We start from the raw sequence: 12,022 nt of genomic DNA, 5'->3' as shown, positions 1-12,022 counted from the left end.
GCATACCTGCTGTGCATAGATTGCACCCAAGATCCGCTTTAGTTATCACCTTGCTTTCTTTATATTTTCTATATATTGGGGGAAAAATTGTTTCTTTCTCAATTTTTTGAGCAACATATGCTAATATGCATTCTTTGCTTTTCTAATTTCCTTTATAATTTCACTTTTTATGCTTCTCCCAGGTTTTCAGTAGTAAGTATTCCTCAATATGTAATGAGCTTCCTTCTTATTATTTCACTTCCTTTATAACTAAGAGAATCAAGGGACTGGTAGATTTGTTGGTACTGTCCTTTTCTAAAAATGAAGTGAACATACCATACTGAACTCTGACTTTCTTCTTTGCATGCCTCCCATTAACCGAACATCGATTCACCTTCAAGTAGTTATTTTCAGTTCACTTCAGCTGAACGGCATTTCAACTTTGCAAAATTATATTTTCCCAAGTTGAGAAATTTTATTTCTGGTCGAATTTGTTCTTTTCAAAAAAAAACGTTTACCTCACAATGTCACCCAATCTCACTCTCAGGTTGTTGCGCACAACCCTGTTCATGCGAACCTTCTCATCAGAACACGTGTCATCTGATAGAACGATGCAAACTGTTTCCCGTCTCTTCTTTCCTTTCAGTAATACAGTATCACCTCTGAAAAGCTGCAGTTCATCCATCTTTGCCTGTTGAATTAGAATAGGTTTAAGCTTAATAAAACTAGAGACAATCACAAGAAGTTAACAACTTACCAGATATCTATGCATTGTTCAAGGTGAATAAAAGGTGATCCTGTTGCACTTGAATTGTGCTGCAAGGTCAAAATGGAAAGCAAGGTTTTGCAGAATTTTGCAAGAACTCTCACCCCCACAAAAATTTCTTTAAAAACAGTGCCTGTAAAGTTGTTTTAGACTTTGCTTCTTTTAAAAAAAACAGAAGAATTGGGAAAATCCATTCTTCAAGGCTTACCTACTTAATGTGTGTCTAGTGATAACGGAGGCTGACATATGAAATTGACACTTTGCTTTGATTTGTCAAATCAACTTGTTTGCAGCATAGCATATCTAGCAGAATGCTTTCATGAAACAAATTTTGGATTTTGGTTTAATCTTACAAACTGGAATACTCTAGAAGCTGACCTTTTATAGCAAGAGGTGCAGTACAACTTTTTGCAACATCATTTTAAACACTAGTTTCTATAATTGTTTTGAACGACATGCAAGAACTGCCCAAATGACAAACGGCAAATCCCACAAGATGAACAATCAATTTCACTATCAAGCATAAAAATGTACCTTGTCTGAGCTCTAAACAAAAAGTGTGGCTTACATGGAGGATAACCACCCTAAAGACTGACTGGATCAAACACATGATTGTGTTGTGATTTCATGATAAATTTAATAGCTGATAGTTGAAAAGAATCAATTTAATAGATAACACCTCCATTAACTGTGTCTTGGGTCTCTCTGGCAAGCATAAAATTCCAACTGTAAATATTAAAGGCAGTTCAAATGCAGAAACAATGCTACTGATGCAAAATGGTGTTTTTAATTGTTTGAAAGTTGTTACAAATCTTGTTAAGTCAGGAGTCTTCAGTAAATAATTCAAGAAATGGGTCAAATGATTTTCAAACTGTGTGTGGCATAATTGATGCATTATTTGTATCAGCTGGTGACTTGCAGTTCTGAATAATTATTTTTTCAAACTTCATAGAACAGAAAAAAAAACCAAAGCCAGCCATTTGGCCTGCCAGCTCTCTGCAAAAGCAACTCAGCCAGTTCTACTCTCCACCTCTCACTGTAGCCCTACAATATTTTCCTCCTCAGAGAATTGTCCTGTTTGTTCTATAACCATGGTGTCAAGCAGTCCATTCCATGACCTAACTGGTTGTCTTCAGTTCTTCACTATAAATTGATGTCCTTTGTTTTTAACCTTTTCACAAATGTAGAAATTTCTCCCCATGTTCTCTGTCCTGATCCCTCAGGACATTGAACACCTCTGTCAAATTTCTCCTCATTCTTCTAAGGAAGACAACCTTGATTTCCCAAATCTAACCCCATGACTGAAGCCACTCATCCATAGAGTGATTGAGAATTGGCATTCCTGCTTCATACATTTCCAACCTGCAGAAAAAGTCTCATCGCTTCAGTTATAATTTTTAAGAAAATAAAATTTGATATTCATGTGAAAGGGCATACAGACAAGCATGTCAGGCAAATCATGTGACCAGATGTCAATATTGCAAATCCAGATCAAAAAACTTCAAACATGCGAACTTACTTTATAATCTAAATTTGTTTTCATCTAAACATCATAGCTTCAGCACAATTTCTCAACAGCTTTCAAAAAAATTTAGTGAACATTCTTTCAATAATAACTTGGAAGATAATGAGTTTAATTATATGTAACACTTACTTCTTCTAGATATTTAACAGGTTCATTGAAAAAAATTTGAAATATTTGACACTTTTACAATAAATTCAGGACTTCACGTAAAATATTTTATGTATTTGGGAGTAAGAGAGACAGTTGTGTATAATTGCCAGTATCACTCAGAAGGATAAAAACATTTCACACTATGCTTTCTCTAGCAGCTTTTCATTCAAACGCAGTGTCACTGAAAGAGAACTTGAAGCAAATCTAGAAAATATTTAAATGTTTCCAAATAATTTAAGGGATCTTCTATCATTTAACAAAATAGATATTTTGTGCAACACCTTTTCCTTATGTTAGTGACAAAAGAACTGCTGTTCTAGTTGCATAACGAATCTATACATGCTAGTCAAACAAAGTGAAAAATACATGGAAATAGGAGTGTTATTTGTTGCAAAGGTCATGATGCACAACATCAGTTGGGGAAGATGAAATGGCCAAACAGCAAGTGGAAAAAGGGAAATGCAAATAAGGCAAAAATCAAAATGCACAGATAAAGAACACCAAATTACAAAGTATATTAATGTCTTGCAGTTGGAAATTGAAACTCTCAAGTATAGTTAAGCAAACCATAATGGGAAGAAGCATGTTGGGGTTACTACATTCATATGTAAATTGATAATTTACAGTAGCATCTGCAATTAGTGATTCATTTAGATCTGCAGCACTTCATTATAGAAGCATGGTGGCCTTTAGAAGGACAGAGGTCTCATGCCCCCAAGCAAACTTTGAGACCATCTCGAGACATGGAGATGACAAATAAACAACTCAACTTTGTTCAGCAGATAATTGGAGGTTTACCCAAAACAGTTCAGGTACCGAGCAATGAGCAGTGCTGTACAGTGATCAATGAGATTTGAAATGCACAATTTTGGGAGGCTGGTAAAGTGCAAACACTGCCAAAGACTTTCAGCCATCAACTCAGTGTATCCAAGATAACAAGCTGTAGAGCTGGATGAACACAGCAGGCCAAGCAGCATCAGAGGAGCAACAAGGCTGACGTTTCAAACCTAGACCCTTAAATCTCAGCGTATCTGTTTTATGGAACAAGTGAAAGGACAAGGATGCTTACTGATACAAATCAGCACGACCAGGAGGGCGGCAGCAATGAACTAAAGGTTTATTTAATAAATCAGACCCAGTGTTTGGGAATGGCAAGTGACAATAAGTATATCAAAGCTTAAAAAAAAATCAACAGATAGAGATCTGTTTGTTCTTCTCCCACCAAGTCTAATAAACCAATTTTGATAAAATACAGACAGTTCATTATTTTTCAACTGAAATATGCAGTCAGTAACTGAAAATTTCAGTTAACAGATTCTCATTCTTTCAGTGTGTAGAAAAGACCTGTTTTGCTGAATAACATGGATAGGTCTCTGTATAGGAAAGGTTGTGAGGGATATGGGCCAAACGCAGACCAATGGTACAAGTTCGGATAGGAAACTTGGTTAACATGGACAAATTTGGCCAAGGGTCAGTTTCCATACTGTACGACTGTGACTCTAACTGGACAGTAAAGTTATTTCAAAGCTGTTCTCTTAACTTTGGCTGTGTATTGGTCTTGCTGACAGTTGAAAACCTTAAACCTAAATTTCAAAAGACTGTGCATTTGTTTTATTACTATTGCAAATATTTTCTATGTGGTGAAAATGGTGATCTGATCACCACAAGTTTGACTAATATCACAATTCTACTTGAAAGCACTGTCCTAAGAAACACTAGTTATTCACATTAGAACAAATACCATGATACAGCTGAAGCAAATACAAGAATGATTTTTTTTTCCCATTACACATCCTTGTTTCAGAAACAAAGCTGGAATAGAGTTATTGGTGAGGGCAAATTAGATTCATAGAGACGTACAGCATGGAAACATTTTTTTTGGTCCAACTTGTCCATGCCGACCAGATATCCTAATTAGTCTTGTCCCATTTGTCAACGTTTGGCCAATATCCCTCTAAACACTTCCTGTTCAAATACCCACTCAGGAGCCTTTTAAATGCTGAAATTGTACCAGCCTCCACCATTTCCTCCAGCAGTTCATCCCATACATGCACCACCCTGTGCATGGAAAAGATTGTCCCTTGGGTTGCTTCTAAAACTTGACCCCTCACCTTAAACGTATGCCCTCTAGTTTTGGGACTATCCTGGGAAAAAGATCTTGGCTATTCACCCTATTTTATAAACCTCTCTAAGGTCAACACTCAGGTTCTAATACTCCAAGGAAAATAGCCCCAGCCGATTCAGCCTCTCCCTATAGGTCAAACCCGCGAACCTTGACAACATCCTTGTAAATCCTTTCTGAACCTTTTCAGGATTCACAACATCCTTCCTATTGCACGGAGACCAGAATTGAACACAGTATTCCAAAACTGGCCTAACCAACGTGCTGTACAGATGCACACGATATGCCAACTCCTACACTTATTACACTGGCCGATAAAGGAAAGTGCACCAAATGCCTTCTTCACGAACAAAAACAAAGCTGCTGGAAAGGCATAGCAAGTCTGGCAGCATCTGTAAAGCAGAAAACAGAGTCAACATTTTGGATCCGGTGAGCCTTCCTCAGAACTGATGGCAGCTGAGAAAACGTCAGTTTATATGCAGAAATTAGGGAGGTGGGTGGGGTAAGGAGTAAACGATAGATAGAGCCCAAAGAGAGAGAAAGACAGTTGGACAGACAAAGGAGTTGCTAACAATCAGGCTGGGAAGGTGAGCAGTTGTTAATGGGGGCTGTTAGTGACTAACAACAGCGGGTGTGTAGTGGCAGGCTATGTGGTAACAAGGCCTGGTGTGTGGGGTGGAGGCCCTAAAATTATTGAACGCAATATTGAGTCTGGAGGGCTGAAGGGTCCCCAAGCAGAAAACGAGGTGTTGCTCCTCCAGCTTGCACTGGGCTTCACTGGAACACTGTTGCAAGCCAGAGCAGAGATGTTGGCCAGGGAGCAAGGCGTTGCATTGAAGTGGCAGGCAACAGGCAATTGAGGGTCTTTTTTGCAAGCAGAATACAGATGTTCTGCAAAGCCTACCTTCATTTCCCCAATGTAGAAGAGACCACATTGTGAGCAGTGAATGCAGTAGACTAGATTCTTGAAAGTGCAGGTGAAGTGTTGCTTCACCTGAAAGGTGTGTTCGGGCCCTTAGATTCGGGGGAGGGAGGAGGTAAATGCGCAGTTACAGGGGAAGGTGCTATAGGGCTGTGGGGAGGTGTTGGGGGTGAAGGAAGTGTGGACCAGGGTGTCCCGGAGGGAACAGTGCCTGTGGAAGGCAGACAAGGGAGGGGAGGGGAATGTGTGGCTGGTGGTGGCATCTTGCTGGAGGTGATGGAATTGGCGTCTGATGTTCCTCTGGATGTGGATGCTGGTGGGATGGTAGGTAAGGATAAGGGGAACCCTATCGCTTTTGCAGAAGGAAAGACAGGGGGTGAGGTCTGAAGTGAGAGAGATGGGTCGGATCTGGTTGAGGGCCCTGTCAACAACGGAGCTAGGGAATCCTTGGTTGAGGAAGGTGGTGGACATTTCGGGGGCTCCCTTGTCGAAGTTTGCCTCATCCGAACATATGCGATGGAGACGGAGGAACTAAGAGAATGGGATGGAATCTTTACAGCAAGTGGGTTGTGAAGATGTGTATTTCCACCCTTCTTCACTATCCGTCTACCCGAAAGTCCAAGTTCAAGGAACAATTTGCAATGGAACGGAGGTACCACAGAGCCTGCGGCTCAGATCTAACAGGGCAGGTTGATAAGATAGTTAAAGATGCATTTGAGATGCTCCCCTTTCTTAGAATATCTTGAGCAGGAAACTGATGCCAGAACTGCATACAGGAACCAGATCAAAGCTTGAATACTGTCCACAGATCTGGTCACCACATCAAAAGAAAGCTGAGATCGCATTAAAGAGGGTGCAAAGTAAAATTACAGGTAAGTTAAAAATTTTCAGTCTTGGCAAGGATGAGAAAAGATTATAAGGCCTTGGAGGGAGAGCGGACTATACAGCCTACTCTGCCAGCTTCATTATTCAATACAATGGTGGCTGAAATTCAGCTGAGATTGCCTGGAATTATTTTCCTTCAAAGTGTAGGTTGAGAGATGACTTGACCATGGCAAATAAAATTAATAGCCTGCCAAGGCTCTTTATAATCTTAGCAAAGGGATCAAATAGCAAGTGACATGAATTTAAAGTAATCAATAAGAGAATGAACAAAGAGGTGAGCAAATATTTTACATTTCAAGGATTACACATTTAAAAAATACTCAGATGTCTTGCATAGCTGTAATCCCATACAGCTATGGACTATGTGCAGGTGGTTTGGGTAGACAATTATTGATCGATCAAGACGAGCACAATGAGCTAAATGGCTGTCTCCAGTATCATCCTGTATTATTTTCCACAATATTGATCTCAAATCTCCAAATATACAAAAACAGCAATCGGAAAAAGATTTACTGCTGCACTCAGCTCATCCCATATAACAACTCAGTTGCTTTGGGTCACTGTACCTTACAAATGTTATGAAGTTGTGTAAAATAATTGTGACTAGGAAGATAGGAAGCTATAATTCTGTCTGTAAAACATGATTACGGAGAAGATTGCATGGTTCCTTTAAGAAATAAAGTTCTTTTCTAAGCTTGGCAATTTATACAGAAAAAAAAAAGTGAGTTTATATGTAGCTGAAGATGTACAGCCAGTTCTGAAATTGAAACATGTATCAATTGGATGTGTGATTGTTTTGATGTTTTGGCAACTAACTGGAATCAGCCAATTAATTTAAACCAAGCACTTAGCAACTGAAAGCCAATTGAATTTAAATCTGATGGTTTTGACAACCTAGGACCAATGCTATTATAAGAAAATTTGTGTTATCGAAGGTACGTAAGGAAAGGGTTTTTGAAAATCAAGGCGAGTGTGAACCGTCGTCTGGGAAATAAGCACCTACTTATCACAAGAAATCGCTAAGCTCTCTAAGACAGCATTAGCTATGCACACAAGGTACAACGGCACTTCTAGTTAACAGTCCTCACAGAAGACTTCACAGACAGCTGGATCAGCAGAAGAAAGGTGTGTAGACTTTGAGAGATTACGTTTTAATTTATTTTCTTATTACTTGAGTTTATTTAAGTGGGACTTATATTTATTGGAACAGCATACTAGAAGAATTTAGTTCAGTTAGGGAACAGTTAGTGTCAAGGGGGAAGTGTTTGGTTTGTTAGCAATTCTGTCAATTTGTTCACTGTTAGGGTTAAATAAATGAATAGTTACTTATATAAAGTCGATCTCAGGGATTTTCTTTCATTTAACCACTCTTTTTTAACAGATTACAAAGGCAAGGTGTGCTTCTCAGGGTGCTTCGGGTTTAATTATTAGAAGGGAGCCTCTATTCCTGCTGTAACAGACTGGGGGCTTGCGTTTAGGTTTAATTATTAGAGGGGTTCAAACTCATCTCTGTAACACAAAACAACATTGTAAGAGTTTACCCACCTCCAATCAAAGAACTTTTATTCCATCGTTAGACGGCTTGCATCCATATTAGCACACTGTGGCAATGCCAATAATTATGTGAAATTTGCCGTGGCATGAGCTAAATTCCAACTTGACATTATCAAATTGTGGCATCCCATAGATTACAAGGAGTAGAAGGGAAGAAGTAGAAGCAAAGGTCAGATCTCTATCCACCACTAATGCCACAAAATGCATGCATGCTGACATCTGGTGAGGGCAAGACTTTAGTCAGCCACCTCACCTCCCAACTAAAGCTGTATATAAGGTCACGCATGAAGAATAGTAGCTTAAAAAGTATTGACAAGCTACTGACATCCTTGAACGCCTCTTCAGAATTTTTGTAAGCTCCGCACAGAGACTTCTGGGCTTCTGCACCTCCTCGAGGCAACTCTGCATGAAACAGTATTTGCACATCTTTGAGGGCCACCAGAGAAAAAGAAATAATGAAAAGGATAAGTTGAAACCACAGTCTTTAAATTATTGAACAAACTGCACCACCATTAGCTTACCTGAGACAGTGAAACCACACTGTTGTCTTCATTAATTGCTTCATCAACAATTAGTCGATTGGGTCTATGCTTCTGCTTCAGAATAGCAGTTGACAAGTCATCAGATTTGGACCTACAAAACAAAAAAGCTTTGCATTACATGGTCACATGTGATCAGTAACATTAAAAGCCCCACCATCTGACGGCACATCAACGTTTACGATATTCTGGAGAAACTCATTCAACTGTGTCAACTTGAACCTCGTTTTTTTCGGTTATGAGGTATAGTTAGTAACAAGATTAATCATAAACAACCAGAGCACCTTAGATAATGTTAGATTCTACTGCATGAGAATTTTAGAACCAAATTTCAGTTGCTTCCAGATTAAATAGTGTTACATTTTAAGACCTATAATTCACCAGTTTTGAAACTAATAGAATGTAGAATATGCTGTCGCAACTTAAAATAAGTTAAAACTTAAGAAATAACGTTGTTACAGCATATTCTACATTATACGATTTCTAAACCATATCATAATAAGCAAATAAAAAATGGCTTTCACGTTTTGCTCCATCAACAGAGACTACGTACACAAGGGAACAGTATTTATTTTAAAAGCAACATGAGTTATAAATCAAGCATGCTCCCGTTTTCTGGATGACAGCAGTTTTTTTATTCCTCTCAAAGAAAAACCACTAGCTGTTAGCAACTGTGATGAAAGTTCATAACAGTGTCAAGTAAAAATTGGAGCTTAAAAGGGCAAGAAAAATGGATTTGAATTCCAGTTCTATGAAGGTCTGACTTTTTTAACTCTTAAAATGGTCAGATAAATCATACTGAATGAGTTCAAAACAGACTTTGGAACAAGTCATATAAAGACACAGACACAGACAGACAGCGCGAACAGGGGCCAGGGGGGGTCATGAGAGGAGGCATAACGGCAAAAATCACAACCATCATGAATATTAAAGTCATTTCATTAACAGTCTTTTCTCCATGCTCTCATTTCTTATCTCCACTTGTATACTTTCCAATTCAAAATTATTTCTTGCTATAGTACATATTCTCTAACAATACAACCCACCATCCTTTCAAAAAAAATTCACATATCTCTAAATATTTAGTTCCCAACTTTGATCTCTTTGTAACCATGCTCCAAGACAGCGACAGGATCATACTATTAACCTGTGCATGTGCTATTAATTCAAAAGCATTCAAGAGCCATTATTTTAGCATTTTTAACCAGATTGTCCCCCTTTGACCCCATCCACAACTTTTTTTTTTCCCCTGTTTGTATACACTATTCATTCCTACTCTAATCTTTTCTCGGTATCATTACCCAAATAGCTGTCCCTGTAATATTGCCATATCTTCTGATCTGTAAGCCTCCTTCCCCACTCCTAAATCCTCCTCACCCTCTAATTTGTTTAAGGCCCTCGCTGCAGCCCTAGTTATTCAATTCGCTAGGATTCTGATTTAGAATTACTTTGACATTGACACTGAAAAACCCACAGTATATTACAGCATGCGGTAGAAAATGAGTTAATATGAAGAAACACGTTCTCAAACAATTACATGTGATACAGCAAATAAAGACAGGTATATGTCACATATTTTAACCTACAAAGTTATTCTGGTTGCCAATTCACTTTGATTTGAGTTGGGAACTAAACTCAGTTATTACATTTTCTTGAAGCACAGCAAATTCATGCTGCAACTGTACAAGATGCTACTGCAGCCTCACTTGGAATATTGCAAGCAGTTCTGGTCGCCCTATTACAGGAAGGAGGTGGAAGCATTGGAAAAGGTGCAGAGGAGATTTACCAGGATGTTGCCTGGTCTGGATCGCAGGCCCTATGAAGAAAGGCTGAGGGGCTTGGGGCTGTTCTCATTGGAGAGAAGGAGGCTAAGAGGGGATCTAATAGAGACATACAAGATGATCAGAGGATTAGATAGGGTGGACAGTGAGAATCTTTTTCCGAGGATGATGACTTCAGCTTGTACAAGGGGGCATAGCTACAAGTTGAGGGGTGATAGATTTAAGACAGTTGTCAGAGGCAGATTCTTTACTCAGAGTAGTAAGGGCGTAGAACGCCTTGCCTGCCAATGTAGTTAACTCAGCCACATTAAGGGCATTTAAACAGTCCTTGGATAAGCATATGAATAATGATGAGATAGTGTAGGGGGAAGGGGCTTAGATTTGTTCACAGGTCAGCGCAACATCGAGAGCTGAAAGGCCTGTTCTGCGCGGTAGTGTTCTATGTTCTAAATTGCCCACTGGTTTTATTTTAAAACAAACAGGTACTTGTTCATTATTTTTAAAATATCTCGATCTAAAACTTCAAATAGAACATTAAGCCCCTTTAAAGCATACTTTTCAGTGTGGCAGTAGCGGTCAATTTCACATCAAATTTCTTTTGATAACATCAGTAAACAAAGTGCGTACCTAAATAAAGCTAGAAAAATAACAAAGATTGAATACACCAGGTTTGAGAAGCACTCAAGTTTTTCTAAGACTAAAAGCCAGATTTTCTTAGAGAAATCAGAAATTGAAATAAAAGACAAACAACAAACTTGACAACTTATTGTCAAGTCAGTTTGTCAATGATTATTGGCTCTCAGAGTTCATCATCATGTTTGCTCTTGGTCTGCCCAATCACACATGTTCAAATCTTGTCAGGTCCCGTAGGCTTGTCTCATGGAGGGTTGCGTATATAAAATTTAAACTCAGGTTTCCATTTAATTTGATTATGTCTGAAACAATGAGATAACATTGCTTAAGAGGCTGACAGGCCCATAAAAATAAAAGCCAAACTAGTGCATAGATATTCTAAAACAAAAAAAAGGAGTGTGGTGATCCCATTGCACTCTCCTACTTGAGTGTATTCTCCAATACTTACAGCAGATTAGAATTCTTATAATTCAACTGTGCTGTTTTTGCCTCAATATTAAATGAAATATTCTTGATTCAATTTCACTTGTATAGTTATATCTATTGTACCTAACAGTGGTGATAAAGTGTACACATTTATAGAGCACTTTCAATATACTAAAATGTGTGCTGCACAGGTATGTTCTGAAACAAAATTTGATGCCAGTCCATAAAGAGCAATATTTTATCAGATGACCATAAATCTGAACAAAAAGCTAAGTTTTGAAAAAGCAAAAGAGGCAGATAAGGAAAATGTTTATGGCAGGAACTCCAGAGCTCAGTCAAAGCAATTGTCATGTGAAGCAAAACTGGGGATGCACACTGCTACAAATAGAGAAGTGAATGTGTCTGAAAATTGCAGAGGTGATAGAAGGTTAAAAAACAAGGGAGGGAAAGGCCATGGAGGAATTTGACAACAGGGAAGGGAATATTAAAAGTTGAACCTTTGGCCAATTGGAAGATAACAAATGTCAGTGAGCACAGAGATGACAGTTTAAGTTACAAGGCAGGTGGTAGAGTTTTGAGAGAGGTCAAATTCACAAACTAGAAGGTGGGAATTTTCCCAGGTACTTGGAAGTACTGAAATTGGAAGCACAGCTTCTGTAGATTCAAATGAACAAGTCAAAAATACTGGAGAGACACGTTTAAAATGTGAAATAATTACAGTCAACTGGACTACCAGAGAT

General features: G+C 38.6%; 1 protein-coding gene across 1 annotated transcript in view; it reads right to left on the bottom strand.

The window, feature by feature from the left end:
* vcp (valosin containing protein) overlaps positions 1–12,022 on the bottom strand; it is a 65,900-nt gene that overhangs the window by 50,284 nt on the left and 3,594 nt on the right. Inside the window, exons 2-3 of the mRNA XM_048531133.2 lie at positions 8,425–8,536; positions 498–670 (exon numbers count right to left, since the gene is read on the bottom strand). Of these exons, the coding sequence (XP_048387090.1) occupies positions 498–670; positions 8,425–8,536 (285 nt within the window). The remainder of the gene's footprint in view (positions 1–497; positions 671–8,424; positions 8,537–12,022) is intronic.

The sequence above is a fragment of the Stegostoma tigrinum genome, chromosome 1, assembly GCF_030684315.1.
Source record: "Stegostoma tigrinum isolate sSteTig4 chromosome 1, sSteTig4.hap1, whole genome shotgun sequence".
In the NCBI taxonomy this organism is placed as follows: Eukaryota; Metazoa; Chordata; class Chondrichthyes; order Orectolobiformes; family Stegostomatidae; genus Stegostoma; species Stegostoma tigrinum.
The sequence above is the reverse complement of the archived record's forward strand: the minus strand, read 5'-3'. Positions and strand labels throughout refer to the sequence as shown.